General features: G+C 42.8%; 1 protein-coding gene across 1 annotated transcript in view; it reads left to right on the top strand.

Annotated features, from left to right (window-relative positions):
- Positions 1-27,625, top strand: part of mmd (disintegrin and metalloproteinase domain-containing protein mind-meld) — a 540,350-nt gene that overhangs the window by 421,582 nt on the left and 91,143 nt on the right. Inside the window, exon 10 of the mRNA XM_080277960.1 lies at positions 18,346-18,558. Within this exon, the coding sequence (XP_080134086.1) occupies positions 18,346-18,558 (213 nt within the window). The remainder of the gene's footprint in view (positions 1-18,345; positions 18,559-27,625) is intronic.

Here is a 27,625-nt window from a genome sequence, read left to right as displayed (position 1 = left end):
ACGCACTCCCGGTTCTAAATAATTCTGTGACTCACCAGTGATTGAGTATAGTAGTGTGACAGTGGCTGGAATAAAGGATAGAGTTGTTTCTGCGATGACAGAGCTAGTGGTGGCAAGAATAACTCTCCCAAAGATCTGTAACTGAATAAAATAGCGTATCGTTGTTTGCAATTAAAAACCAAAGAAGACGCTGCCGTGAGAGTTAACGCGTGATGTGCAGAAATAATGTGATAGAAAGAGTGTAAGGGGGCCTCCTAAGCTAGTGAGAATCCAGCTTTGTAACAGTGAAGGAAACAAATGCCCATGAAGACAGGAGACACTGACAACAAAACACAAATGGCGAAGAAGTTATAGGACAGTTACAAGTGAGGACAATTACCAAGCTATTACGGAGGAAGGAAATTAATGGACTGCTACAGAAACAGTACCTGTATTTATGGGACTGTTGTAAGCAAGGGTAGTTACAGAGCTGTTACAGTAGACGGTAATGAACGGACTCTTATAAAACCACTTATGAAGAATTTATATGAGATAGTAGTTACCGTGTTGTATCAGGTGTAGTAACAGAAGTGGGTCATCCCTATTAAATACAAATGAAGTCAGTTAAAGAGCAATTACATATGAGAGTAGTTACGTGGCTGTCACCAAGGATGGCAGTTACAAGTGAAGGCAATTACTAAGCTGTTAGAGACTGTATTAAAGAGAATACAGAGTAATGTTTGGGGACATCACCAGAGAGAGAGAGAGAGAGAGAGAGAGAGAGAAAAGAATATCCTACAGTTTTATTGTTTCCTGTATTTGTTTTGTTTGTTTGTTTTTCGTTTTCTTAGGAAGCTTATTTACATTGGCATTTTCCCCCCTGATATTTACAATGTTCTAATCCATATCAAGTACTGCATCTCATGCGACGTGGCGAGGGAGGAGGATATCTTACTACAACCCACCCGAGCCTAACCAAAGTCTTAATCAGGCAAATTTTTATATATCTGCAGAATTCATTGTTGGTATGTTAATTGATTTGGTAACGCCATGATAGTAGGCATTTGGACGGGAGTTCGGACATCTCCATGACACACAAAGAAGGACGCTTACTTGAGAAAGGTGGGAAACCAATGGAGAAAGCAGTCACAACACGAAGCAATCCTTATATCGGAAAAAAATGGAAAAAAAAAGAAAAAGAGAAAAAATGAGGAAACAATAGCAACTCATTTGAAAAACTCATTGGGAACTGTGAAGATAGTGGGAGAAACAGTAAAAGCGGGAAGACCCGTCTTATCGGGAACAGAATGGAGACGGGGTACATAAGGAAATATTAACCCATTAAAAAATCTCAATCTGCACTGGAAAAATGATAGAAGACAAAAGTAGCAAGAACGAATCGCGTGTCGACCCTCCTAAAAATAAATAAAGAAAAAGGTCCCCAAGTATAAAATGTTCATTATAAAAAGCTACTTCAGGACAAGGAAAACAATAGGAAAACAATAATAAAGCAGGAAACAATCTTCAGAAGCAGGAAACAGTAAGGAGTTTAAAAAGAGACAAAAATAATCTTGGAAATGCCCACATGATAAGCAAGTACATAATTATTTTTGGCATTTAGAGAGCAGTTACATATGCATTTTGGGGCCTGCTCAGTGAGAGGGAGGTAGAGGGTGGGTACTGGTCGACGAAATGGTCACTGAAATTATGACTACGTTGCTGATGTCTTACTGCCTCGGAACAAAAAGTGGAGGTAGAGGTAGGAAGAGAGAGAGAGAGATAGAGAAAGAGAGAGAGAGTAGAAAGATAAATGGAGTAAAATGGAAGGAAGACGGGCTAAAAGAGGATATTTAGAGATAAAAGTGTTGTAAAAACAGTTGGAAGGAGGGAGAGAGAGAGAGAGAGAGAGTAAAAAATGAATCTAGGGTCAGAAAAATAAGAAGTGGAGAGAGTAACACTGAAAAATTTGGGCTGTTTTTGTGGTTGAGGTGACGTCACTTTCCTCTCCACTGTAGCAGTTAGAGGTCAGGAGGAGGAGAGCATGAAGAGCTTGGGAGAAGAGTCGGTATATCACTCAGTCTGCTCCTTGACCTGTCTCACTTCCTCTTTCCTTTCTCAAGTTCATCTCGCCCTCTCGTCCCCTCCCCACTTCCCTGTCTCCCTCCATCTTCTTCTCTACGTCTTTCTTTACCTCTTTGCACCATCTCCTCCACCATTCTTGCTTCTCCCTCTCTCCTCCTTTCTCCCCTACCATTCTTTTCCTCCTCCTCTACTCCGATGTCTATTTTTATCTCCCCCAACCCCCGGTCTTTCAACCCCTTTTTTCCTTTATCCTTTAGCTACCCCTCACCCCTCTCGCCCAAGGTTTCGCCACTTACCGTCCTCACTCCCCTTATATCCACCCTCCTCCATCCCCTTCCCTTCCCGTCCCTTTTTTAGGCATAATGTAACACAATATTATATGTAACTACTGTACAATATATAGCTATAGGTAACAATATGTAGAACAGGTAGTTATGTTTGAGTCCTTCAGGAAGAGTTAAAGAACACATCCCCTTGCCTGGACGAACCAGGAATGTCAATTCTCATAATGTATATCCACAACCCTTGTTGCCCCAGACCATCAAGAATTCTTAACCATACGATGTATCTCAAACTTCCTCATAGGCCAGACGAACAAGAATTTCATGACATATCCAAACACGTGGAGTAACCAGCCCTAGTCAGTTAGTCCACGTGATAGGAAATTTACTATACACGTCCTCCCGATGTCTATATAATGTCGGAGAGATTCCCTTCAGATCAGAAAAGGGGGTTAGAGAGAGAAAGGGGAGAGAAGGGCTGGTGAGAAGGTCAGACGTTAGTATCACGCTGTACTAAACTGTAGCTCACCTTTTTGTATAACTTTGTGCAATAAGCTTTGTAACCCAGGAGTGCTGTAACTCACCTCGTTGACACTGCGTCTCACTACTTAATATTGGCTGAGCTTAACAATCCATAATCAGGTACCCTATCTCACTACAAGTACCTAAAACCACGCTATCGAGATGGGTGGCCAGATAACCTTCTCTGCATAATTACACCCCTTAGCTACGTCTGCCGACACTTTCCCCCTAACCCCTCGCCTGATGTTCTTTTCCCACCTTTTCCATCATTTCTCATCTCCTCTCTCGTTTAACTGACCATCTCCCTTCCGCCACCTCTCATTCCCTCACCATGCCCTCGTCCCTCTCTCCTCACCCTTTCCATCACTCCCCGTCCCCTCCGTTCTTTCACGCACACCATTCCCTCCTCCATTCCTCTTTTCCTCGTTCCCTTCACCCCTCCCCACTTACCCCTTCCTTTCCTTCTCCCAACACCCCTCTTCTTCCTCCTTAACCTCATCCTTCTCCCTCCTTGCCCCCCTGTCCCCCCTCCCCATACTTCCCTTCACCTCTCCCATCTCTTCTAGCCCCCCCTTTTCCCCCCTACCCCCTCCGTCGTAAATCCAAACCACGTCCCCGAGCACTCGACCGCAGCGTCCGAGAAGTGGTGGCGCGCCCCTTAATTGATAAATGGTGGTATGGCCCTAATGGTAACTAATGGGGGGATACGTCCTAATACACCACCATTTTTTACCCTCCCTCCCTCCGCCTGCCGCTGCCCGAGAGGATGGCTTGAAGGTGGACGGGTGGAGGTGGAGGAGGAGGATGGGAGGCTAAGTATGGGGGTATGGGGAGGAAGAGGGAATGGGGAGGATGGTAGGCAATAGGTAGGAGGATTGGAAGAATGGATGGAAAGTGGAGGTGGAGGAGAGGGAGGAAGAATGAAAAAATGGGGTTTTAGGGAGGAAGAGGGTATGGGGAGGATGGTGGGCGATAGGTGGGGGTATTGGAAGCATGGAAAGAAGGAGGTGTGGGGGAGTGAAGGAGGAGGGACGGGGATTGGGTAGGAAATGGAAGGTAAGGTGGACGAAAGGATAGAAGGTGAAGGAAGGCATGGGAAGGAAGGGGGAAGGAGGAGGAGATTGGAATTTATGACAGCCAGAAAAAGGAGTACAAAGGACCGAAAACAGCAACAGTCCTTATGGTTCTTTCGAGGCTGCATGTTACAGAGCAGGCTGTGACTGCGAGATCTAATTCTACATGCTGAAGGAGAAAGAGGGTTGGAGAGGAGAGAGGGATGTGGGAACAGGAAAGAGGGAAGTATAGCGAAAGAGAAAGGGAGGAGAGGAGGACAAAGAATGGAAGGAGGAGGAGGAGGAAGAGATGAAGGGAAAGATATAGGTAGTAGGAATGGGGAAAGGGAAGGGGAGAGAGGAAAATAGAATGGAAGGAGGAGGAAGGATGGTACGAAGAAGTGGGAAGGGTGGAATGGGAGATGGAGGAAAGGGATGGGAAGGGAAGAGAGGAAAGGAGCAGAAAGGGCAGAGGGGGGAACACATGAAGGGGAGAGAAAGGAAATGGAAAGCAAGAAGGAAAAAGAGAAAGGAACAGTACAAAGGAGGATAAAACAGAGAGAGATGAGAAGGGGGTGGGAAGTAAGGGGAGAAACGAGATAAGAGGGAATGGGGGAGAAGGAAGGAGGGAGATGGGAGTTTATTTAAGAGCGCAGAGGAAGAGAAAACAGTGAGGGGATGGGGGGAGAATGGTAGAGGAGGGGAAATGTTTTAGGAATGTATGACAGAATATGTGGGGATGTTGATGAATGCGTGACGGATTAAGTGGATGTGTGATGCAGAATTAATGTTAGTTTCGGTGACAGTCGGGTAAAGCGATTAGGAGAGAGAGAGAGAGAGAGAGAGAGAGAGACGGGGAAGAAAGGAAGTGAGTAAATAGAACCGGAAATGTCTATAAAGTGGTTATGTCTACGAGGAAATTATATCAATGAAGATGAAAGCGGACGAGAGGAAAATAAGGAAGTACAAGAGGATGTGATGAAACAATGTAATAAATTAAGGGAAAAAAACGGTTGAATAAAAAATGGCATCAGAAAAAAAATGACGAATGGAAGGAGAAAAAAAAACGATTTTATATGAAGGAAAATATAACCACAGCAGCCCGAGGATTTTTTATTTTTGTTGCTCTCAGACTGTTTTCTTCAACAGAGGGAGATAGTGGAGGATATGTATATAAAACCCCTCCAGCTGGAAAAGTGTCTCCTAAACCGATGAAAATAGTTTGGTAGTGGCAAGAACATAATATTCTACGTTCTCATGTTGAAGGGGTTAGTGATCGAGAAGGAATTATATAATGAAGTAAAAAAAAAAGGTAAAGGGAAGGACTGTAGAGAAAAATGAAGACTGAATAAATAAAATGACTAAGGAAAAAAATGTATGAGATTGTGGGTATACGATAAAAAAAAATGAAGGCGGTTGACAAATTCTCTAAGCGGTTTTAATTAAAAAAAAAAAAAAAGAAGGAAAATCAGTAAAGGGAAAATATAAGTGAACTGGTGAATATGACATAACAAACGAACGAAATGAAATTACTCAAAATAAACCGGACGAAAAGAAAACATTGAAAAATTAAACGAAGGGAGATGAGGAATGAGAAACTGTTGTGGAAAAAAGGCATCAACTTGCAGCGTAATTATGAGAGCAGAAAAAGAAGTTCAAATGGAATTACGGCAGTTTGAAAAAGTTAGTAAACGAGTTCAAGGAAAATGAACGCTGGCGAAACAACATTATTAAAAGGAAAAGAAAAACTGGTGGTTATGACATCAAAGAAAATAAAGACGGAAAAAATTATAAAGAACAGTATGATGGAAAAGAAAGGAGTTCAGAGGTAATCAGAACGGTAAAAAGAAGTGACTAAAATATCCAGACGAAGGAAAGAAAATGGCTAAATGAAATCAAAACGAACGAAAGGCAGGTTCTTAAAAAATAAATAAATTAATAAAAGTTAAGGAAAGGAAATAGCTAAAAAGAAATAAACGAAAGGAAATGGCTCAAAGAAGTTAAAACAAAAAGAAAAAGGACGAAAGAAAATTACTATTAAAACCCATAATACTGTGCGAGGATGTTGGTATCCGAGTAAAATAGGAAAAGGAAGGCGGAGTGGTGGATTGAATTAAGGCGGTGTGAAGAAGTCGGTAAACGAGACCATGAACGACTGTAAGGGTGAGGAAAAAAGATTGCTGGAGTATTGTTGTTAGTGTGCGTGTGTGTGTGTGTGTGTGTGTGTGTGTGTGTGTGTGCTTGCTCACGAACAACTACGCGGCCTGTAATTTACCGTCAGTTTTTTTTTTTTTATATATAACGTCATCGCTTTCAATCATGTAATCTTTATTTGGCCCCTCAGGTTTCGTTTCGCTAATTTTCCCTTCCATTTATTTCTCTTTCCCAGTTATCGGTGCTGTGTCTCTTTAATTTTCATCTCTTCCAACTATTTCATTTCCTTTTTCTTCTGATACCTCGCTTGTCCCAGTTTTTTACCTGTCCATCACTTTTCCTGACTCCCCCTCTCCCAATTCTTCCCCTCGCCCAATTATCCATTCTCCCAAGTCTTCCTCTCTCCCAGTTGTTTTCCTCTCCCTATTTTCCCCTCGCAATTCTTCCCCTCTCCCAATTCTTCCCCCCTCCCAATTCTTCCCCTCTCCCAATTCTTCCCTTCTCCCAATTCTTCCCCCTCCCAGTTCTTCCCCTTTCCATTTTCTTTTATCATCTTTCCTTCATCGTAATTCTTTTCGACAACTCCATCAATCCAAGCCCAGGTTATATATAGACTGGATCTCTCTCTCTCTCTCTCTCTCTCTACTATAGTCTACTCTAGTTTACTTGTACTCTTACTGAGATGTAATTTGCTCTGCTTTGCTGTGCTTTGCTGTACCTTTACTCAGTGCTTCTCTGTTTTGCTCTGTTGCACTTTTTCCTGGTTATCTCCCGCTTTTAGCAAGGCAAGGCAGTTGCTTTTGTGTGTGTGTGTGTGTGTGTGTGTGTGTGTGTGTGTGTGTGTGTGTGTGTGTGTGTGTGTGTGTGTGTGTGTGTGTGTTTGGCCATAATAGCTCGAAATGTTGTGGACGAATTTTCACCAAACCTTTAGAAGTAGCAGCTATGTGGATGTGCAGAAGTGGATAACTTTTGGTGAGGATTTGATCAAAGACGATCGAATGCCAGCCGACATATACTGTATTTTTATTAATATGGATTGGCTTTTTTTGAAACGTAGTGGCTGAATTACGTAGAGTTTTACTGATTTTCTTCAAATTTCTTTTGTAGGTAGTTTGTACCTTAGACAGCATTTTATTTTGGCGGGCGATTCGCATTCTGCCCCCGAATGTTTCTCTTTCATTTACTCTGCTTTACTGTATTCTTTTCAACTCTCCGTTTACCTTTCGTCTCCTACTGCACTCTGCTTTACCTCTCATTTCCTACCGCACTCTGCTTTACATTCCTGCCTTTTCTTGCGTCTTCCCTCCATTCCTGTCCTCTTGAGCGTACTCCTCCCTTCTGTTTTCTTCTGTACCTATCTCTGCTCCTCTCCCTTCCGTTTTTATTAACACTCCTTTATTCTCCTGTCGTCTCCTTCCTTGCCTCTCTAGTCCCTCTTCCCTCTTCACCCCAGTTCTCTCCTCCCTGTAGTCCTCCTCTTCCCCCTCCCTACCCCTCACAACACCCACCCACCCGCATAGATCTGAAACAACACAGCAAAAGGAAATAAATAGAAGCTTCATTTCTAGCGCCCGGATCATTCCCTTCTTTCTTCTTGTCTTCCATATTTTCCCTCTGATCCTTGGCCTTCTTTTCCCCTACCCTCTTTCCCATTCCCTCTCCTCCCTTTCCTGGTTGTTCCCTTCTTTGTCCTCTTCCAACTTTCCCTTCTTTCCTTTCCTTTACCTCATTCCTCTTTCTTCCTTTCCCTTCTTCTTCCCTCTTTCATCTCCCCTTCTTTCCCCATCTTGGTTTGTTCTCTTCCTTCTCCTCTCCCTTCTCCCCCTTCCATTGATCTTTTCTCCTTTCTCATCCATCCCCTCTCCGGTTTTTCCCTCCCTTCCCTTCTCCTTCCTTCCCTTTTCTTCTCTCTCTTCCGACGTACCAACTCGCCGGTCTGAATCACTCTCTTCCTTACCCTTTTCTGCTCCTCTCTCTTCTCCCTCTTCTGTATTTTAATCCCATCTCTCCTCTCCCATTCCTTTCCTGTCCCACTCATTTTCCTCTCCTCATTTTCCCCTTTCCTCCCTTCTCTTCTTTATTTCCGTCTCCTGCTCTCTCGTCTCTTTCCCCCATCTTCTGCCCTCTTCTCCCCTCTCTCCGCCTCCTTACAACATCCCTCTCCCCCATTCCAGATCACCTGCCACAAAACAGCAAAAGGGAATTAATTTTGCAGCACTCTATGACTCCTGGTTCATTTTCCTCTTCTCTCCTCGCCTCGCCTATCCTTTCTTTTCATCTCCTCTTCTCCCCTCCCTTCTCCTCTCCTCTCCTCTCCTGTCCTCTCCTCTCCTCTCCTCCTCTCTCCTCTCCTCTCCTATCCTCTCCTTCCATTCCTTTACCTTTTTTCCCATTCCCCTCTCTTTCTCCTCTCTTCCCCTCCCCTCTCCATCTTTCCCGTTTCTTCAACTACTCCGCCCATGCAACTTATCCATCTGATGATCTGAATCTCCCTCATTTTCGTCTCTCCTCTTCTTCCTACCTCTACTTCCGTCCGCTGTTCTGCCGTCTCTTTTCTCCCTTCTCATATATTTCCCATCTCCTTCCTTCTCTTGTCCATCTTTCCCTCTCCCCAATTCTCCTCCATTCCAGCATAACCAAACCGTTCGAGCCTCAACACAGAAAAGAAAGAAAAACGGAATTAATATACATCACCCTTTATGTCAGCGAGTTCATTCCCTTTTCCTCGGCTCGCCCCATCTTCCCGTCCTTCAGCTCTCCTCTCTTCTCTCCTCCCTTCTCCTTTCTTCTCTTTTTGCTCTCCTTGACATCCCCTACCTTCCTCACCACTCCTCTCCTCTCATATAACCTCTCCTTTCATCTCCTTCCCCTTCCCTTCAATCTTCGATCTTCAGTTCATTTCTCCTCTCGTCTCTCTCCGTTTCTTTTTCTGTCACCTCCTCGTCTCTTCTCGTCTCCTATTTTTGTTTTCCTCGATATCTCATATCTCCTCTTTCCTGCTCCTATCTCTTCTTCCTCTTCCTGTCTCACTCCCTCATTTCCCCTCTCGTGCGCTCCTCGCACATCTGACCTTGGTACTCATGTTTTACAGCCGTCGACTCTGCTCTGCTCTGCTCTGCATTACTGTACCCCACATCTCTCACTCTTCTCCCTTCTTATCTGCCTTCTCGCCCATCCCACCTCAGTACCTACTACTCTCCCCTCACTTCCCTTCCCCTACTCTTATCCCTTCTTCTCTCCTCTCCACTACCCCCGCACTCCTCCCTCCTTAACACAGCAGAAGCACATTTAATGTACAACACCTCTCCTTTCCTCTCCACTCCATACATTCCATTCCTCTCCTTTCCTTCCATTTCACCCTCCTTTCCCCCCCTCCTCTCCTTTTCTGTTCCCCACTTCTTTTCCATAACAGCACAGCATAACAAAATTAATTTACAGCACACTCCATGACATCTAGTTCATTCTATTCTCCTCTCCCGTCCCCTCCTTTCCCATCCCTTCCTTTCCGTCCCAGTCTCATTCTCTCTTCCTACCTCAACTCTCCTGTGCACAACTTCGCTCTACTCGACTCTGCTATACTGTATTTCCGTTTACTCAACATTACACTATTCATCTCTCCCTTCTCATCTCCCATTTTAGTCTCTTTTCTCCCATCTCCACCTCCTGCGCCCCGTCACTTCTTCCGCCTGAACACCGCAAAACAGAATAAAAAAACAGCACCCATTGTGGCAGGTAGTTCATTCCTCTTTCCTCTCCTCTCCTTCCTTCCCCTCCCGTTCCCCCTCCTTTTCTTCTCCTCTAATTCTCTTCTCTTCCCTCTCTGCCTCATTCACAAATCCAGCCTCGGTATACATCAGTCTGCCTTACTTTTCTCTTCTCGGTTTCAGTCCCTTCTACTCCCATCATCTCATCTCCCCTCTCATCCTGTCATTTCCCCTCTGTCTGTCTACTCCCATCTCATCGTTCTCCTCTTATCCTTTCTCCTTCCCTGTCATCCTCAGCCTCCTCACCAATCTTGCATCAACGGACTCTTCTTATCTACACTTATGTCGCCCGTACTTTACTCCCCTCTCCTCATCTCCCCCTGCTTATCTTTTCTCTACTCCCTGTTTTCCTTGTCTCCTCCTCTTTCTTATCTTCCCTCTCTACCTCCTCCACCCCGTCTCCTCTCTCGCCTCATCACAGCAAAACAGAATCAATTTACAGCACCCTTTAATAGTTCATGCCCCTTTCCCCTTGTGTAGCCTCTTTCTCATCCCTTTCCTCTCCTCTCTTCTCTTTCCCTTCCCTTCCCTTCCCTTCCCTTCCTCTCGTCTCGTCTCGTCTCCTCTCCTCTCCTCTTATTCCCTTCCCTTCCCTTCCCTTCCCTTCCCTTCCCTTCCCTTCCCCTCCCCTCCCCTCCCGTCGTGTCCTATCCTCTCCTTCCATTTCTATCGTATCCCATCCTCACTTTCCCCTCCCTTCCCATCCTTTCCTCGCCTCACCTCGCCTCGCCTCGCCTCGCCTCGCCTCGCCTCGCCTCGCCTCTCCTCTCCTCTCCTCTCCTCTCCTCTCTTTTCCTCTCCCCTACTGTACTGGTCCATTCTCTCATCCTCTCCTCTCTTATCCTCTTGTCCCTTCTCCATCTGCGCCCGCTCGCCCGTCCAGCCTCAGTACACATTCTTCCTCTTTATTCTGCACAGCTTATATCGCTTCTTATCCTCTCTCTTCCTCTCTTCACCTCCTCCTCCTCCTCCTCCTGCTCCTCCTGCTCCTCCTCCTCCTCCCCCTCACTCGTTCCGCATCAACACAGCAAAACAGAATTAGTTTAGAGCCCCCTTTACGAGAGCTAGTTCATTCCCCTTTCCTTTGCTCTTGTTCCCCTCCATCCCATGTCCTTTTCATTCGTTTCCCTCCAACTCATTCTTTCCCCTCCTCTCTCTTCCCCCTCTCTACTCTCTAATCCATCCCTAAACACACACCACTGTACCTTGCTGTGCGCTTCTCCACACTACTCCCGTCTCCCCTCTCCCTGTCTCCCCTCTCCTCGTCTCCCCATTTACCCTTTCTTTTTCCCTCTTCTTTCTCTTCATGTCTTCTCTTTTCCCCTCTTCTCCTCCGCCTCAACACAGCCAAACCGAATTAATTTAGAGTGGCCTTTATGGCAGGGGTTGGCGCAGTTAATTACGGGAGTCAGTGCGCTTTGGGCCAATAACCCAAGTGTAATTAGTGTCAGATCACCTCCAAGCTCACTCAACCCTACCCTACCCTCTCTCACACTCTCACTCACTCACTCACTTTCACTCACTCAGCCTTACCATACCTTACTCTTGTTCCTATTCCCTCATTGACTCGGTCACTTTCTCAATCAACCTTCCCCTGCCCTGTCACACTCACTTACCTTATCACGCATTCACTTAGCCTCGCGCGCTCGCTCACTCACTCTCACACCCTGCACTCCCTTTCACTTATCACCTCACTCACTCAGCCCTACAGTCTCACCCACTCTGTCATATTTGTGCTCTTTCTTACTCAGCCAAATTCACACTTACCCACTCAACCGTACTCTCAATCATTTCAGTCTTACGCTCTCTCTCACTCACCCCCACACTGAACTCTGCTCTGCTTTCCTCCACTCCCCCCCGTAGATTGAACCCCACTATCATTCACTCATCTCTGTATACTGTCTCCCTTACACTGATTCTTAGTTTTACCTGTTTTTTGCTCACTGAACTACGCTAAATGCCTCATGCCCACTGAAGTCTGTGTTATCTCACTCCCTCACTGATATAGCGCTGCCCTGTCTCTCTCTCTCTCGTTTATTGAATCCTGCTTTCTCTCTTTCTCTAACTGGATTCTGTTATACTTATTTTTTATCTTCTCACACTGTCTCTCAGTCTCTCGGTAGTTGAACGCTACTCTCTTCTTCTCTCACTCAGTTCGTACTATATTTTATTTTCCTTCCTTTAACCCCATTATCCTCCCCCTCTTGCTGAATACGCCTTTTATCTCACTTCCCCCCTTTCTCTCTGAATCCTCCCTCCTCCCTGGCACACTTAACCCTTTCCTCCCACTCTTCTCTCCCTTTCTCTCCCCTCGTTCACTTAACCCTCCCATCTCACTCCCCGTTCTCTTTTTCTCGTTTCCCTCTCGTTCCTCCTATCTCCCCCCATCCTCCTCACTGATCCAGACCCCTTCCTTACTGATCACTCCCCCCCCCCCGCCCATTTCTATCAGTCAAAGCCGGCCTCAGCCCTACGCCTTCTCTCTTTCTTTCCTCAAACGAAATTCTCGAACTTCTTCATTTTTTACATCTGGCTTCCCTGATTCGGATCTTTCTTTTTTCTGCATTTTCTGTCTTGTCTTTTTCCCTCCTTTGCCTCACCTCTTCCCTGCTTCGCCCTTGTCTTGCCTTACGTCTGTTCTCCCTCACTACTGTCCTGCCTTACCCCTGTCCTGCCTCATTCCTGTCCTGCCATATCCCTGTACTGCCTCACCCCTCCCCTGCCTCAGTTCCGCCCTCCCCCACTCCTCTCTTGGCTCGCCTTACATCATCCCGATAGCTCTCCTGCCTCACCCTTCTTCTCCGTCCCCTTCCCCATCTCCTGTTTATCTCTTTATTTGTATGTGTCTGTGTCTGTCTGTCCATCTGTCGGTATCTGTTTGTCTACCTCTGTCTGTCTGTTAATCTGTATCTTTGTCTTTGTCTGCCTACCTACCTACCCTTTACCTGCCTACCTACTGTACCTTCCTATCTTTATCTGTCTGTCTGTCTGTGTCTACCTATCTGTTGGTTTATGTATCACAGCGAGAAGGGAAAAATAAAAACATGGAACTTCGCTTTTACATTTCGGAGCTCAAAATCCTGGGCAGCTCGGAGTGAGGGTGATGGATCCGTATTAGAATTTTTTTCGCCTTTTCTTTTTTCTTTTGACTTCTTTGAATTGTGATGAACTGATTTCGTATGCAAATTCCTCATAGTGATACAAGTTTTATGGATCCAGACTTTTCTTTGGAATAACTTTGGAGACGCGGTGAGGAAAAGTGAAGCTGAGGAGAGAAAATAATCGTGGCCAACGAGAGTCTTATTAAAGTTTATTGCTCTCCTCGCTGAATATTGCCCCTTGGAGTGAAATAAAGCCTTTGAGTGTAAATAAGGCCTGTGAGTGTCAGATAAAGCCTTAAGTGTTGCAATGCTCATTTATCTTGGAAAGTATTTGAAGTTAAAACACTTTCCAGGGTGTAGTACCCACTGTACTCTTTTCACTTTAACTTGGCTCATATTTTCGTCCTCTTGCGGATTATTTCACGTTGCTTAATGGCAGAATAAGACATGCTACGGGTCTGTATCCTCTCCATAGCACTTTTTCATGATTAGCATCATATTCTGGTGTTAATATTTTGTTACAGCTCAGCATTCAAGATGGAGAAATGGAAGTTTTAAGCCAAGGTAAAGTAAAAAGAGCATAGTAAACATGTAGAATTGTGGAAAGAAAAATTGGACCCCAAAAGTATTGCCAACAATTGAAGGCGGATGTAGAGTCTAGTCACGTAATACACACAACCTTCCCAACCTCCCCCAGTCCCAGCACCTATTCTGCCACAGTCCTATATAAACTTATTGGAGGACTTTGGCTATCAGTCATCGAAGCCTCAGCAGACCTACTGACAAGCATTCAGGGTCTGAATTCAAAAAGCAAAACATATGATCAAGTGCCTCGTAAATATGATTTGTTTTCGTAGCAGGAGAGGCAAGGCCAGTGTAGAATTTTCCCCAGGTTGCTTGTCTTTCTGCAAAACGTACATTACTTGCGAGGGGAGAATTTACCATAAACTGTTTTATGTATCTGCAGGAAGGACAAGGACAAGAGAGCCGAAACCGCCCTTATCTTTAATTCTTCCTGCAGATCAGAAAATGAATTACTAGAGAGAGGTGGTCTAAGCTCTGTCCGTAAGTCCGGGCCAAGATGAAGCCCTGTCCCTTCCCAGTCTTTTTTTTTCTGGCCATACCATTGTTTTGGTCGTGCTCATCTTGCCTGGGCATATTTTGTCATTTGATTTACAAGTAATGAGTTTTCTGCTTATCTTTTCTTATCAGTGCCGGTTTTCAGATACTGATTTAAGCTGATTGTGATGTATCTTAGTCTTGATTCGCGTGACTCATGTCGTATGCTTTCTGATATACCTGATTGCTGGCAGAGAGGGTGGAGGTGGTACAATTTGAGATTTTTGTGCCAGGTCCTCACTATCCCAGCCCGTTCACACTTCGACATGAAACACGGGCCATGGTTGCAAATTTGACGTTGCGTGTTGTAGCCTAGGGCAACACAAGGACTTAGCAGAAATTGAATATAGACTTTAATGACTCTCATGAGGTAGGCACAAACCCTAAGCCTTCTTTTTCTTCTTCATGGCAGAGAAGGCTGGCGATTCATTTGACTGGGTACAGTTTCGAGTGGATAATTCCTAACCTATGAAGCAAAATTAACACCCTCTTGAATTCTGCTTTAATGATTGCTACCTGCAGTACGATAGCCTCTTCCTAATTTTCTTGATAACCGCCAGATAAGTATATTCACCATAGGGAACACCTCTCGCACTGGAAGACAAAACGGCAAGGTATTACATTTTGACACAGTTTCGAGCGTGTAAAGAAAATATTGACCCAAGTCGTGTAATGCACCATGGCTATCGGTTACAAAGGAAATTTTATCACTAATTATACAGGACATTGAGTGGATGAATCTACGGTATTTCACATTATACCAAATCACCTCATCAATCCCTTCTAACATTATCCGGGGCTCTAATATCTCTAACCTGAATCATTCTCTCTCTCTCTCTCTCTCTCTCTCTCTCTCTCTCTCTCTCTCTCTCTCTCTCTCTCTCTCTCTCTCTCTCTCCATCCCATCAGGTGCTATGGGGCGTGTTTACGTAGAGTGGCAAAGGGGGCCTCAGGTGAATATAAGAACGTCCTCGTACAGTATCCATCTCGTAAAAGGGACGTCCATCTCATACGGAAACTAGGGCTGGGAAGTGGAGCACCTGGAGAGAGAGAGAGAGAGAGAGAGAGAGAGGGTAAAAGAAAAGAAGAAATGATGAGACTGGAAAGTAAAGGGGATGAGAATAGATGTTGCGGAGAGAGAGAGAGAGAGAGAGAGAGAGAGAGAGAGAGAGAGAGAGAAAGAGAGAGGGAGAGTCAAGGCCTTGCTCACCACATCGACCCGTATGTCACTCTTGCCTACTTCACACTTCCTCATATTCTCTCTCTCTCTCTCTCTCTCTCTCTCTCTCTCTCTCTCTCTCTCTCTCTCTCTCTCTCTCTCTCTCTCTCTCTCTCTCTCTCTCTCTCTATCTATCAACTTTAATACATCATTTTCTCGTATTCCTTCAACTTTCCCCCTCCATTCCCTCATTTTCTTACTTTCCATTCTCCTTCATATTTTCCATCATTGTATTTAATTCTCTGCGTTTTCTCCCCGCTCCTTTCCCCCTTTCCTCCTCCAGTTTTCATTGCTATCCCCAAAGGTAAAAGTTGGTTGCCGGGGAGAGAGAGAGAGAGAGGGAGGGGGGGGAGAATGGCTTATGTTTGCGCGTGTGAGTGGATATATTTAGTTATGCGTATAAATTATTCATATATATAAGTCTGTTAAAGAGACGGGGGGGGGGAGGGATAGCAAAATAGAGCAACGTATACATCATAGTTTAAAAAAAAAAAAATGCGTAATGTGAGGAGAAACTGGACAAGTAATGGTAAGATATTAAAAAATTGAGAAATAATAAAAATACTAGAAACAGAATGATAAGGCAATAAAAAAGTTGGAAGAAGAGGAGGAGGAAGGAGAGATGGAAGGGAGATACGGACGAGAAAGCAGGAAAATGAGGAGGAGGAGGAAGGAAGAGGAAGGAAGCAATTAGTAATGAGGGGAAGGTGTAGGGGAAGGAGAAAGGGAGAGAGAGAGAGAGAGAGAGAGAGAGTTTAATAAGAAAAAAGTAGAGGGAAGAAGTGAGAAAAATACGTGTATAATTTTTGTAAGTCGTACGTATTAAATAAATAAAAACATGAGAGAACTGGATGAAAGAAACAAAGAGAGAGAGAGAGAGAGAGAGAGAAAATTAGAGGAAATTATGAGAGAGTAGGTGTCATGTAGAGGCGTTTCTCTCTCTCTCTCTCTCTCTCTCTCTCTCTCTCTCTTACACACACACACACACACACACACACACACACACACACACACACACACACACACACACACACACACACACACACACACACACACACACACACACACACACACACACACACACACACACACACACACACACACACACACACACACACACACACACACACACACACACACACACACACACACACACACACACACACTGAAATCAGCCAGCACAATCAAACCATATCATTAAAGGATAAAGGTATCTGTCGCGAGTATATTATGTAAACAGGTGAAACTCTTCCTCGGTTCGACGATGTGGAGTTCAAAGGAAGAAACAGTAGTATTGAAGCATTCTTGTTAGTAGTATTCTCAGCGTCTTGACAACTCCTTCAATCCTGTGACGTATTTTTCTTCTTGACAGACGACTTATTTTCAGTTTACAATTGAACTCAAACACTGAAGGGATAAATGAAGGCTGTATCTAACCCCTCCAGCTAGAAAAGTCTTTGATAAGTTTTATATATTTGAAAGTAGCAAGAATATATTTACAGATGGCATCGTTGTGAAGGGGTTACAATGTATATAAGTGGAGGGAGTAGTAACTGTGAGCGATTATTTGTACAGTTGAGGTTTATAGATGCTTAGTTTATACCGTCTCGAAACACTGTGAACTTAATTGTAATTCGTAAGGTCTTTCACATATAATCACAAGACTGGAATCTCGTGTAATTTGACAGGAACTCCAAAATGTAGAGAAATTATTGACAGGGACTGTACTGTACAGAAAATATATATTTTCTCAGGATTCGGTGAACACATCGGAATAAAGTCAAACCATCTGTCGAACCATCTAGGTCAGACATTAGTCGAGATGAGATTCCTGGTATGTTTTTCAAATTGTAAATAATATCCAGACAAACACTGAGGATGGTTGCGGCTTTGACTGAGCACGTTTCAGTCAGGGTCCGGTCTGGACGCTGGTTTCAGTAACGACCTCTGCGCGTAAAGGGTGGTATGGGGCTGATGTACTTTAGTAATACGAAGGAAGCTGAGAAAAATTATTTTACAGAAAGAAAAAAAAAAGTGGAAAGAGAAAAGAAAGGATAAAAAAAAAAAAAAGCTCCTATGAACTCAATTAGCCTTGCCTTTTTTTTTCTTTTTTTCTTTTTTTTATGTATCGAACTTCAAGCCTAGACCACACAAAATTATGTTCCCAAGATCCAGCCGTTCTCTTACACGCAACAGGTGGTCACACTTTCACTGTTACTCCGGCTTTTTATAATTTGGTACCGTATATGCAGAATGCGGAGAATCTGTGTGCTTCTTAGGTTGATATTGAGCAGGCAAGGAAAATTTTAGCCGATTTTTATGTTTTATGGAAATTGATTTAGTGTGGGGGGAAATGGGGACTGGTTTATGTACTGTACATTCGCCAGCAAAAGGCCTGTAGCCTCTCCTTCTTGTCTCTCATTGAGCTTTGAAATTCAGTCTTATAATTCTGTACCAAAGTGATTGTTTTATATGACCAGTGATCATTGTCATCAGCGTTACTTTGCTTCGGATTCAGGAGATAGTTTTAAAGATCATGGGGAGAAAGGCAGTACAGATGTCAGAATTTTAGCTGATGATAGTTACGTATAAAACTTAAATGGAAGTTAAGAGTTTATCAATGTAGTGTATTAAAGGAAATTGTGAACCTTTTGTGAGTTTTTTTTTTTTTAAGTGGTTACTGTATGTGGACCTGTTTGAGAACCTAAGTGATTTCCCTCCATACTTTATGACTACTTTCTTGAACTGCTATTTCAAACTATCATTACCAACTTGTACTTTTTGTAAGTACAGGACCTTAAGTCCCCCATGACAATGTATAGTGTTTCCTTTGTTTTGGTATTTATACATTGCAAGTACAGTACATTCCTAATGTTCCTGTGTGTGTGTGTGTGTGTGTGTGGCTTTACGCCCGTAATGGCTATGTCTATTTGACATGGCAGGTAACTGTCATTATTATCAACACCTTTAACCTCCTAACCTTCCAAACTGTCACTACCAACGCTATAACCACTTACCTTACCTCACACTAACTTCAGATCCCTATAATAACCCAGTCATCTTCTCCCACAGTCCAAGCAACCACACTTCGTCATCGAGTCGAAAAACCCGCACATCCGGCAAAAGTGCGGCTACCAGACGGGCTACGAGTGGGGCATGTGGGAGCAGAACTTCAACACGCTCAGCCGGGGTCGTAAGAAGAAGATGACCCGGCACCGCTTCACTCGCGACGTTCGAACCACCAGCAAGTTTATCGAGACGGCGCTTTTCCTCGATAAGAAATTCGTGAGTATTTAATTACGTAGTTATTAAAATTTCTCTTTTGTTATTGTTATTATTGTGAATATTAGTAGTAGTAGTAGTAGTATAGTAGGTGGAGACTATTGTTTTCTACTGTATTATTATTATTCCCACCTCCGAGTCTCGCAGCGATTCCAGGAGAACCGGGGACTGCGCAAGGAATCTGAAGGTCCTAGGTTATGTCTCCTGGAGTGGGCCATTGCTGCAAGGAAAAAATTCAGATCTCCTCAGTGGGGTCAGGGTTATTGTAAGAAACAGTAGCAGACACATGCGTTCTTCGACACCTTTGTCAGATCCCTAGTTGATGTTACACAAGAAGTTACCTTAGGGTCTTCAGATCTTGTTTATATTAAATATACCATACTATTTGTTGAAGCTTCCTTATTATGCCTACATTGTAATGGTACGTAACTAATTATTATTATGTCGGCCTCAGTCTCCCGACGATTCCAGAAGAACCAGAGACTGCACAAGGAATCTGAAGGGCCCAGGTAATAGTACGTGTCCTGGCAGGGGCCATTGCTGATAGGGAAATAAAATCCAGATATCCCCAGTGGGGTCAAGGTCATTAAGATACATTAGGTGGAGGCTAGTAACTGTCCGTAGGACAGTTACAGAGTTTTAGTTTTTATTATTATTATTATTTTATTATATTATTATTATTATTATTATTATTATTATTATTATTATTATTATTGTTACTATTATTATTGTTATTATTATTATTATTATTATTATTATTATTATTATTATTATTATTTTATGATTATCACTATTATTGATATTATTTTTAGTTTTCGGTTTCATACACATATGGAATCTGGAAATTTCCTTTCCTCTGTCGATATATCTCACATTGTGCACACTTTTAATCTTCATGAAATATGCTGGTAAGTGAATATTAGCAACATTGACATTTCTTTTCAAATATAGCCGAGTGGCATGTGGAACAGAGTGATGGTAGGAGAGAAGAGAGGATAGCATTAAGTTAGAGTAAATTAGGTTTAATAGGATGAAAGATAAAGTTTCATTACGTAATGTTAGGTTTGGTAACTAAGAAAAAACAGCAGAAAAAATTTGCTGCAATAAAAGGTCGGTGTTCAGAAGGAAGGAAAAGTGGGGAGTCAGTTATATAGGTAGAGAATATGTTCACAAGGAAATTGTCCGATTTTGTGGGTTTGTGTACTTGTGTTTTGGGATAATCTGTTGCATAGATCACAGAGAAGGTTGCATTAGTCAGTCTCTGAAACCAAGCAACTTTTATTGAAAATATGATTATTGGAAGTATGAAATGTAACTTCCAGCTAGTCATAGAGAACTGCGGAATCTTCGTAATTCGCAAAATATTTAAGAATGTGAAGTAAAGCTGTATAGAATATACGGAGTTTATTTATTTATATGTTTAGTTTTGGATTTACATAGCAATGTTGTGATTAAAGCTTAAATATATTTACACACACACACACACACACACACACACACACACACACACACACACGCACGCACGCACGCACGCGCGCGCGCGCGCGCGCGCGTCATGTCTCCCAAAAAAAACAAAGACAATCAGAAGGCGGGCATTAGCCGAGCCTCCTTGAAGAATTCAGTGTGTGTGTATTTGCGTGTGTGTGTGTGTGTGTGTGTGTGTGTGTGTGTGTGAACAGGAGTTCGTTTTCTCTGTTTTTCATTCCTTATTCAGTTACTCTTTTCCCTTTCCCACATTTTCTGCAATCTTTTCTTCCTTCATATATTTCATTTATCTCCTGTACTCAGGCACTTTTCCTTCTCTTGTTCCATCATTTCTACCTTCTTTGATAAGTCTTGTCTGTTTTGTTGTTATCCACATTCGCTTCTTTTTCTCTCCGTTTCCGTAACTTGTTTCCTTTCTTTCCATCCCTCCTTTATTTTCTTCCATCTTCCTTTTCTCTCATCCTTTTCTCGCTCTTTTGTTTCATTTTCAACTTTTCTCCGTGTCACTCTTTTCTCCCTGTCTTCGTCCTTTATTCCCTCCCCATGCTTTCGTTTATCCATTATCGCCCCGTTCCACTTCCCTTTTTCACCTTTCTGTCACTACTAAGCTCTTTGTTGCCGCTCCTTTCCCATACCTTCATTCTCATCGTCACTCAGGTCTCGTCATCTCATTTCTTTCTCTTTCATCCACAATTTCCTTCATCTTCTTTCTCTCATTTTCTTCATTCCCTCATTTCCATCATTCTCTCATTCTCTTCGTCATTCCATCCTCCTACTGATTCTTATCCGGTATCGTTTTCCCTCTCTAATCAAGGCCCTGTAACCCTTCTTCCTCTGCTGCCTTCCTCATTCCCCGTCTTTCCTCTTCCTCCTGTTCCACACCTCTCTCCTCTTCCATTTTCATTTCTTCATTCCATGCAACTGTTTCCTATATTTTCCCAGCTCACCTTGATATCTCCCTATTTCCTTTCTCTACATTGTCTTTGTTACACCATTGCTCCCTGCTTTTCATTACATCTCTCTCTCTCTCTCTCTCTCTCTCTCTCTCTCTCTCTCTCTCTCTCTCTCTCTCTCTCTCTCTCTCTCTCTCTCTCTCTCTCTCATCCTTCTTTCTTCCTTCATTCTATCTCCCCGTTTTTCCCTCCCTCTTAATGTCATTGCACACCTGAATAAGTCGGCAGTAGCTTTCTTTCCCTCTTTTCTCCATCCTTTCCCTCCTCTCACTTGCCTGTTATCTCTCCTGTTCATCCTTCTTTCTCCCCTCCATCTTCCTTCCTTCATTCCTCCTCCTGCTGTGTCTCCTCTTCCGTATTGTCCCTCTCCGCCTTTGAGCAAGACGCCTACACCACCATTTTCTTCCTTGCTGCTGTAGTTTCTGGCTTTTTCTCTCTCTGCCTCTCCTCCTTCCATATCCCTCTCTTCTCTCTTCCCTTTCCCTTTCCTACCATCCTTCCATCCCTCCTTCCTTCCTTCCTTTCTTCCTTCCATCGTCTCCTCCTCCTTCCTTCCTTTCTTCCTTTTTCCCCTTCTCCTTTCTTCCATCCCTCTATCCTTCATTTATTCTTTCCTTCCATCCTTCCTCCTGCTGGCCTCTTTTCCTTATTTCCCCTGCCCACCTTTGAACAAAACGCCAACAGTTCTCTCCTCCAACAACCTTCCTTATTTCCTCTCTTTCCCCTTCCCCTATCCCGGTCCTGCCTCCCTTCACCCTTTTTTCTTTCATTCCTTCCTCCTCCTCCTCCTGCTGTCCCTTCTCCCGTATTGTGCCTTCCCAATTTTGAGCAAGACGCCAGCAGCTTTGCTCTAAATAATTCACGACCTCACAACTAAGTATAATAGTTGGTTGCTCGTCTTCCTGCTTTTCGTATTGGTTTTTTACCCTCCACCTGACGAAGTCAGCGGAGAGGGTTGTTATCACTGGGATCAATAGGTGTCCGTACGTAGAGCTGGGCGGCTGGCTGGACGTTGAGATTTCGTTTCCGGGCCAGAACTCAAAGTATTCACTATAGTGTCATTAAATTTCACATAGTTATGTGTCATGTAATGAACTGGTGCCTTTTGATAGGTAAAGCGCTGTCTTAAGCTTTTTTTTTTTTTTTTTTTAAGTAAAAAAAAATCCAGATATTTCAGTGCAACCAGCGCAAGGAAACTGAAGGGCCCAGGTTGTGTCTTCAAGGCGTTCTCCTTACGCACATCTTTAAAAGAAGAGATTGGGGGCGGGGTGAGGGCCGTTATGCGCTTGGTTAGGTGTGCAGGGAGGTGGGGGGTATGTACTTGATCAGATGGAAGGTTGCAACAGCGTAGCGTTATCTATGTTTCCCCTTTTTTTCCCCAGTCTCTCCACTTTCTTTATTCTGTTTTCTGACGAGTTTTATTTTTTTTTCCTTTGTTCTCTTACAATTTTTGTCTCCATTCTGTCATAAACTTTCGCGTTCTTCATTTCATTTTCAATTTGTCACCTTTGTTCAGTATTCTCTTTAAATTTGTCTCGATTTCTTACCCGATTTCTTAATTTTTTCTCTTGTCTGCTTTCTTCTTCCTCCCCTCCTCTCCGCCTCTTGTGTGATCTTCGTATCTATTTCTGCCCTCCTCTTCGTTCTTATTAAATATTTGCTGCACTTCCCTTCTTTTTATCGTTTATTGTCTTTTTTTTATTTACACTTCCTCCTCCTCCTCCTCGAAGTTTTTGAGGTGTGGTGGGACAGGATTGGTACGTGTCGAGGTCTGGTGGGGGGGGGGAAGGGGGAGGAGAGAGGAAGAAGTTTGGAGGGAGGAGGGAGAGGAAGATTTGGCAGGGAGGGGTAAGAGCTCTATCTGTCAGTGTCTGCTCTCTCTCTCTCTCTCTCTCTCTCTCTCTCTCTCTCTCTCTCTCTCTCTCTCTCTCTCTCTCTCTCTCTCTCTCTCTCTCTCTCTCTCTCTCTCTTGCCCACATTCACTTGCTAACTCAGCCGCTCATTTTCAGTCACATGTTCTTTTTCCTATTCTCTTTGGATTATTTTCAAACCTACTTGTTATGACCTCTTAACCCGCTTACATATTTTCCCACACTTGTTCAAATATCGCTTCTCTAAACTGCTCCCCCACTCGCTCACTCGCTTTAATTTACACATTTTCTCACTATTGATTCCTCCCTGATTTTCATTTTCTTTTGTATGCTCTTGAATTTTTCCTTAGTTTCCCTATTTTTCTTTATTTTTCACGAACTGTAACAATGTATTCAGATATATTTCTTAACGTGGAAGTGAAGTCCCTAACTAGGCTAGGCTAGGGTAGCTTGTTTAGGTTGCCTCCTGCTTTTTACGAGTATGTTAGGGAAGGGGTAAAATAATCTGGATTAAGTAAAGCTGAGTTCGGTTAAGCCAGGATAATTAGATTGGATAAGGTTAGATTGTTATTGTTATTAATTTGCTCCGATCTGTCTGGCCGAGCAGACCCATCAACCACAGGGAAGCAACTGATTCTGTGGAGCCGTCCTACAGTTACAGCATTTAGGCCATGATATCTAAACTCGGTTAGATTAGGTATGGTAAAGTTAAATTAGATAGGCTTGGGTAGGTTTGCCTTGGTTACATTACCTGAGGGTGTTGTTGTGTATTATTTATAACCACTGTCTGCAACTCTTTTGCTAAGATAGTTCAAGATATCGTCATTGTTTATAGATATTTTAATATATTTATATACATTTGTTTATTACTTTGCTGTACACACACACACACACACACACACACATATATATATATATATATATATATATATATATATATATATATATATATATATATATATATATATATATATATCCTTTTGGAATATGGTTACAGTTAGCCAGTTATTGAGAGAAAGGTAATATGTACCCGTGCGTTCATCCCCACCTGTGTTTTCAGATCTTGTTGATATTACACAAGAAACCACCTTGTGTTGATCTAAGTACAATTTCCAAATATGAATGACCGTGAACCACTTTTAAAGGTCACAAATTTGTTTATGATGCCAAAATTTCATACCATATATTATACCAAAAATAGTTCATTATTGTGCCCACACATTAAGTAACTAGTTATTATTATTTAGCCTCGCCACATGTATGGCTAATCTTATTGTTATCGTAAGTGTAAATATTTTTATCTGCATTTTTTTTTCTTCGACCATAATATTAAACATGAAAATACCCTAGGGTAGCCCAAGTCATTGTGCCAAATGTAAATGACCTTGACCTGTTTTTGAAGATGATAAATTCATTCTAAAAATTGGGTATTTGAAATTGAAATATCTCAGAAACTAATTGAGATACAGCTGTTTGGTTGGAAATCCAGTGATAAAAATGTTTGCTGAATAATTTTGCAATAATATTTTGCCATTTAGCCCAGTGGAATGTACCGAATTCAAATCTGCTCAGTTTTTTCTTTGCAAGAGGTTTTAGAGAAAGCCACGAAAGCTTCAAAGCTGTAACTTTCCACATATATAGCTATTTTCACACTTGTGATCTGAAAGGAATATGGTAACAGGTAAGCATGCAGTTAGACAGTTATTGAGACAAACGTAATATTTACATATGCGGTCTTCGACACCTTTCTCATCAGATCCCATGTTGATGTTACACAAGAAGTTGCCTTAGGGTCTTCAGATTTTTTTTTTATTACACATACTTTATTTACCATATGGTGATTTTTCCTTATTGCGATTACACAAGCAGAGTAGGTAACTAGTTATTATTAGCTTTTTGCTGTTAATTTGTTTCCTACTTCCCCTTCACCTTTTTTTTTTTTTTTTTGCCAGACTATTTCTGCTCAGCTTTGAAAGGCTGTCCAGTAGGGAAAGGTTTAATTAAGACTTTCTGAATCCTCCAGCTTAAAAGTGTATCCCCTCCTCAAAAAAATCGCCTGGAAGTAATATGAATGGTAAGAATACGTAATCGGGCTGATGCGGTTAATTCGCTCCGAATCTGCCCTAACCCTAGTTTTTTCGTTAATTAGGTAGTATAATTGAAAATGAGAGCCCTAAGGTGTGGACGAGCTTCCTGTTTTTTTGACGGTAATTTTTGAAGTGTGGAGGTGATGAATATTTCTGACTTTTTTACATCGTTGGTGACTACACTCTAGGCCAGCTTCTTCCACCTTAAGTTTACCCAGATTTTCGTCCTTTTCTTCAACATATTTCACGGAGCTTAGTAGAAAAGACAATGCCACGGCTCTATATTCCTTTCATAGCACTTTTTCGTGATGAGCAGCATATTCTAGTGCTAATCTGTTATTACATCTCAGCATTCAGGATCGAGATATAGCAAATTTAGACCAATATAAGGTAAAATAAGCATAGTTAATCACATCTTAGCAGCTGCAGTTGTTCATGAATTATGCCGTAAAGAATTAGGGACTTCTTTACACCATTCTGCACTCAGCTTTATAAATATGATCGTGAGTCTTTCCTTTACAACTCAGTTACTCTCTCATTGATATTATAGTAATTAACCTACTATCGCAAATCGTTCACTAACACATCGTTCTTGCTCATTTCGTTCTAACTCTTCGTTCAGCTTTTTTAGTTAGTACTTCAAAATATTCCTTCCCTTATTACTGATACATTTATTCCCCTCTCCTTTTGTCTGTCCTCAAGTTTACAGATTCTCGATAAACCTCTGTACTATGATGACGCCCTTATGATATTAAATGATATTCTTGCTGCCACCAGACAATTTTATTTAGTTTAGGGAAACCCCAATGAACTGGAGGTGTTGTATGTAGCATTCATCACTACGAAGGGACTTGAGCAGAATGAAATCGCATAATAGTAACAAGAACAACATTAAAAATACGTCATCATGCTCAAAAACCTTACTCAAATTAGGTACATTCTATTTTAATTTTGTTACAACAAGACGATTTTATTTAGGTTAGGAAAGATCTTTGTTAGCTAGAACGGAAAGAAAAAAAAAAAAAATGAAAGCTTAATCAAACACTGTTTCGAAGCGTCTCCCGTAGGCTGAATAAAGTCGTCGGGAAATTGCATGAATAACATCGGAAATACGTCCTTGGTCTGGGAAAGTTAGGATTTTAATATTACATATCGGCGAGACATAAGAACACCGAGAAGAACCAGAATAATCCTAGGCAAAAAGCAGATTCATTATCAAAATTCATTCGCTGATGTTTTGACAGGGTTAAAGTTGTACCAGCCCTCCTGATCTCCACCCCCCCTCTAGCCTTTCTCCTCACCCCTCTCCGCCCACCTTTTCTCATCCACTCTTCCTCTTCTCCCCCCTCTTCCTCCTACTGTCCCTCTCCTACTCCTCCTCTACCTCCTTCTCTTCTCCCCGCTCCTCCTTTTCCTCTCGCTCCTTCTCTTTCTCTTCTCCTCCTCCTGTCCTCCTCCTTCTCTCCTCCCTTCACCTCTCCCCTTCCTCCTCCTCTCCTCCTTTCACCTTCTCTCCCTCTTCCCCCTCTCTCACTCCCCACGCGACCCTCCTGGCCTTCAAAGTCTGTAGTCTCTCCTCACGTTTAACGCCGCGTGCTGAGAAATAGACCTGAATGTGGAATTAATTGTAAGGACCTCATTGCGCCGAGGAGAGGAGAGGGGGTGTACAGGAAGGGGGGGATATCTTCAGGGGAGGGGGATGTGGGAAGGGGGGAGAGTCAGGTCCGTGAAGCAATTACAGACATATAATCAACTACAAGCGAGAACCAGCAGCTAAACTTACCCCTTCGAGATCTCCCCCTCCTCTACCCCCCCCCACCTTGTATCTCCATGGCAACAGACCCCGATGCTCTGCAAGTTGTGTGGTGGTGCTGGTGCTGATGCCGGCGGTGGCCCTTTTTCCAATCTTTTCCTCAATTTTCTTCACCTCTGCAGTGTGGGGTTCGGTGTGTCGGGGCTTCGAATCCTCTTCCCATCACATCATCACATCCGCCTCTGAATAATCTCACGTGTTAGTTGCTTAATCCAGGTTAGAGGGAGAGTGTGTGTGTGTGAAAGAGGGAGGAGTGAGCGAGAGTCCCCGGACACATCTGTAAACTATTCCAAGCAGGTGAACTGGAAGGATCATAACGACGGGTGGAAAATGTGTCACCTGCAGATGAATCTGACTACGTGTTTCCTTCTCCTCCTTTCTGTTTCTCACTATTACTCCACCTCTTCCTCTACCTACCCTTCCTTCTCTTTCTCTTCTGTTGTCTCTTCCTCTTTCTTTTCCTCCACGTTCTCCTCGTCTTCCTCTTGCTATTCCGTGTCCTCCTTCATTTAGTAGAATTTTTTATGTACGCTTCTTCAGTTTCTTATCGTCGTCATTTTCGTATTATTATTATTATTGTTATTATTATTATTATTATTATTATTATTATTATTATCATTTTGAAGTTTTTCCTCCTCCTCCTCCTCCTCCTCGTTATTTCAGATCCTGCCTGTATCTCCGCATCCGAAGAACGCATGCAGAACAGGAAAGAGCCGGAAGTGCTTTTGTGCATAATAGGAGAATCGGGTGTGAACGCAGAAAAAATGAAAATGAATAAACAAAAGGAAAAAAATGTAAATGGAAAGTCCACTTATTTAACGGAGCAAATGGATGCGAAAACAGAAAGACGAAGTTGACGAG

The sequence above is a fragment of the Coenobita brevimanus genome, chromosome 71 (assembly GCF_032717465.1).
Source record: "Coenobita brevimanus isolate Jiangsu-jjx chromosome 71, ASM3271746v2, whole genome shotgun sequence".
Lineage (NCBI taxonomy): Eukaryota > Metazoa > Arthropoda > Malacostraca > Decapoda > Coenobitidae > Coenobita > Coenobita brevimanus.
The sequence above is the reverse complement of the archived record's forward strand: the minus strand, read 5'-3'. Positions and strand labels throughout refer to the sequence as shown.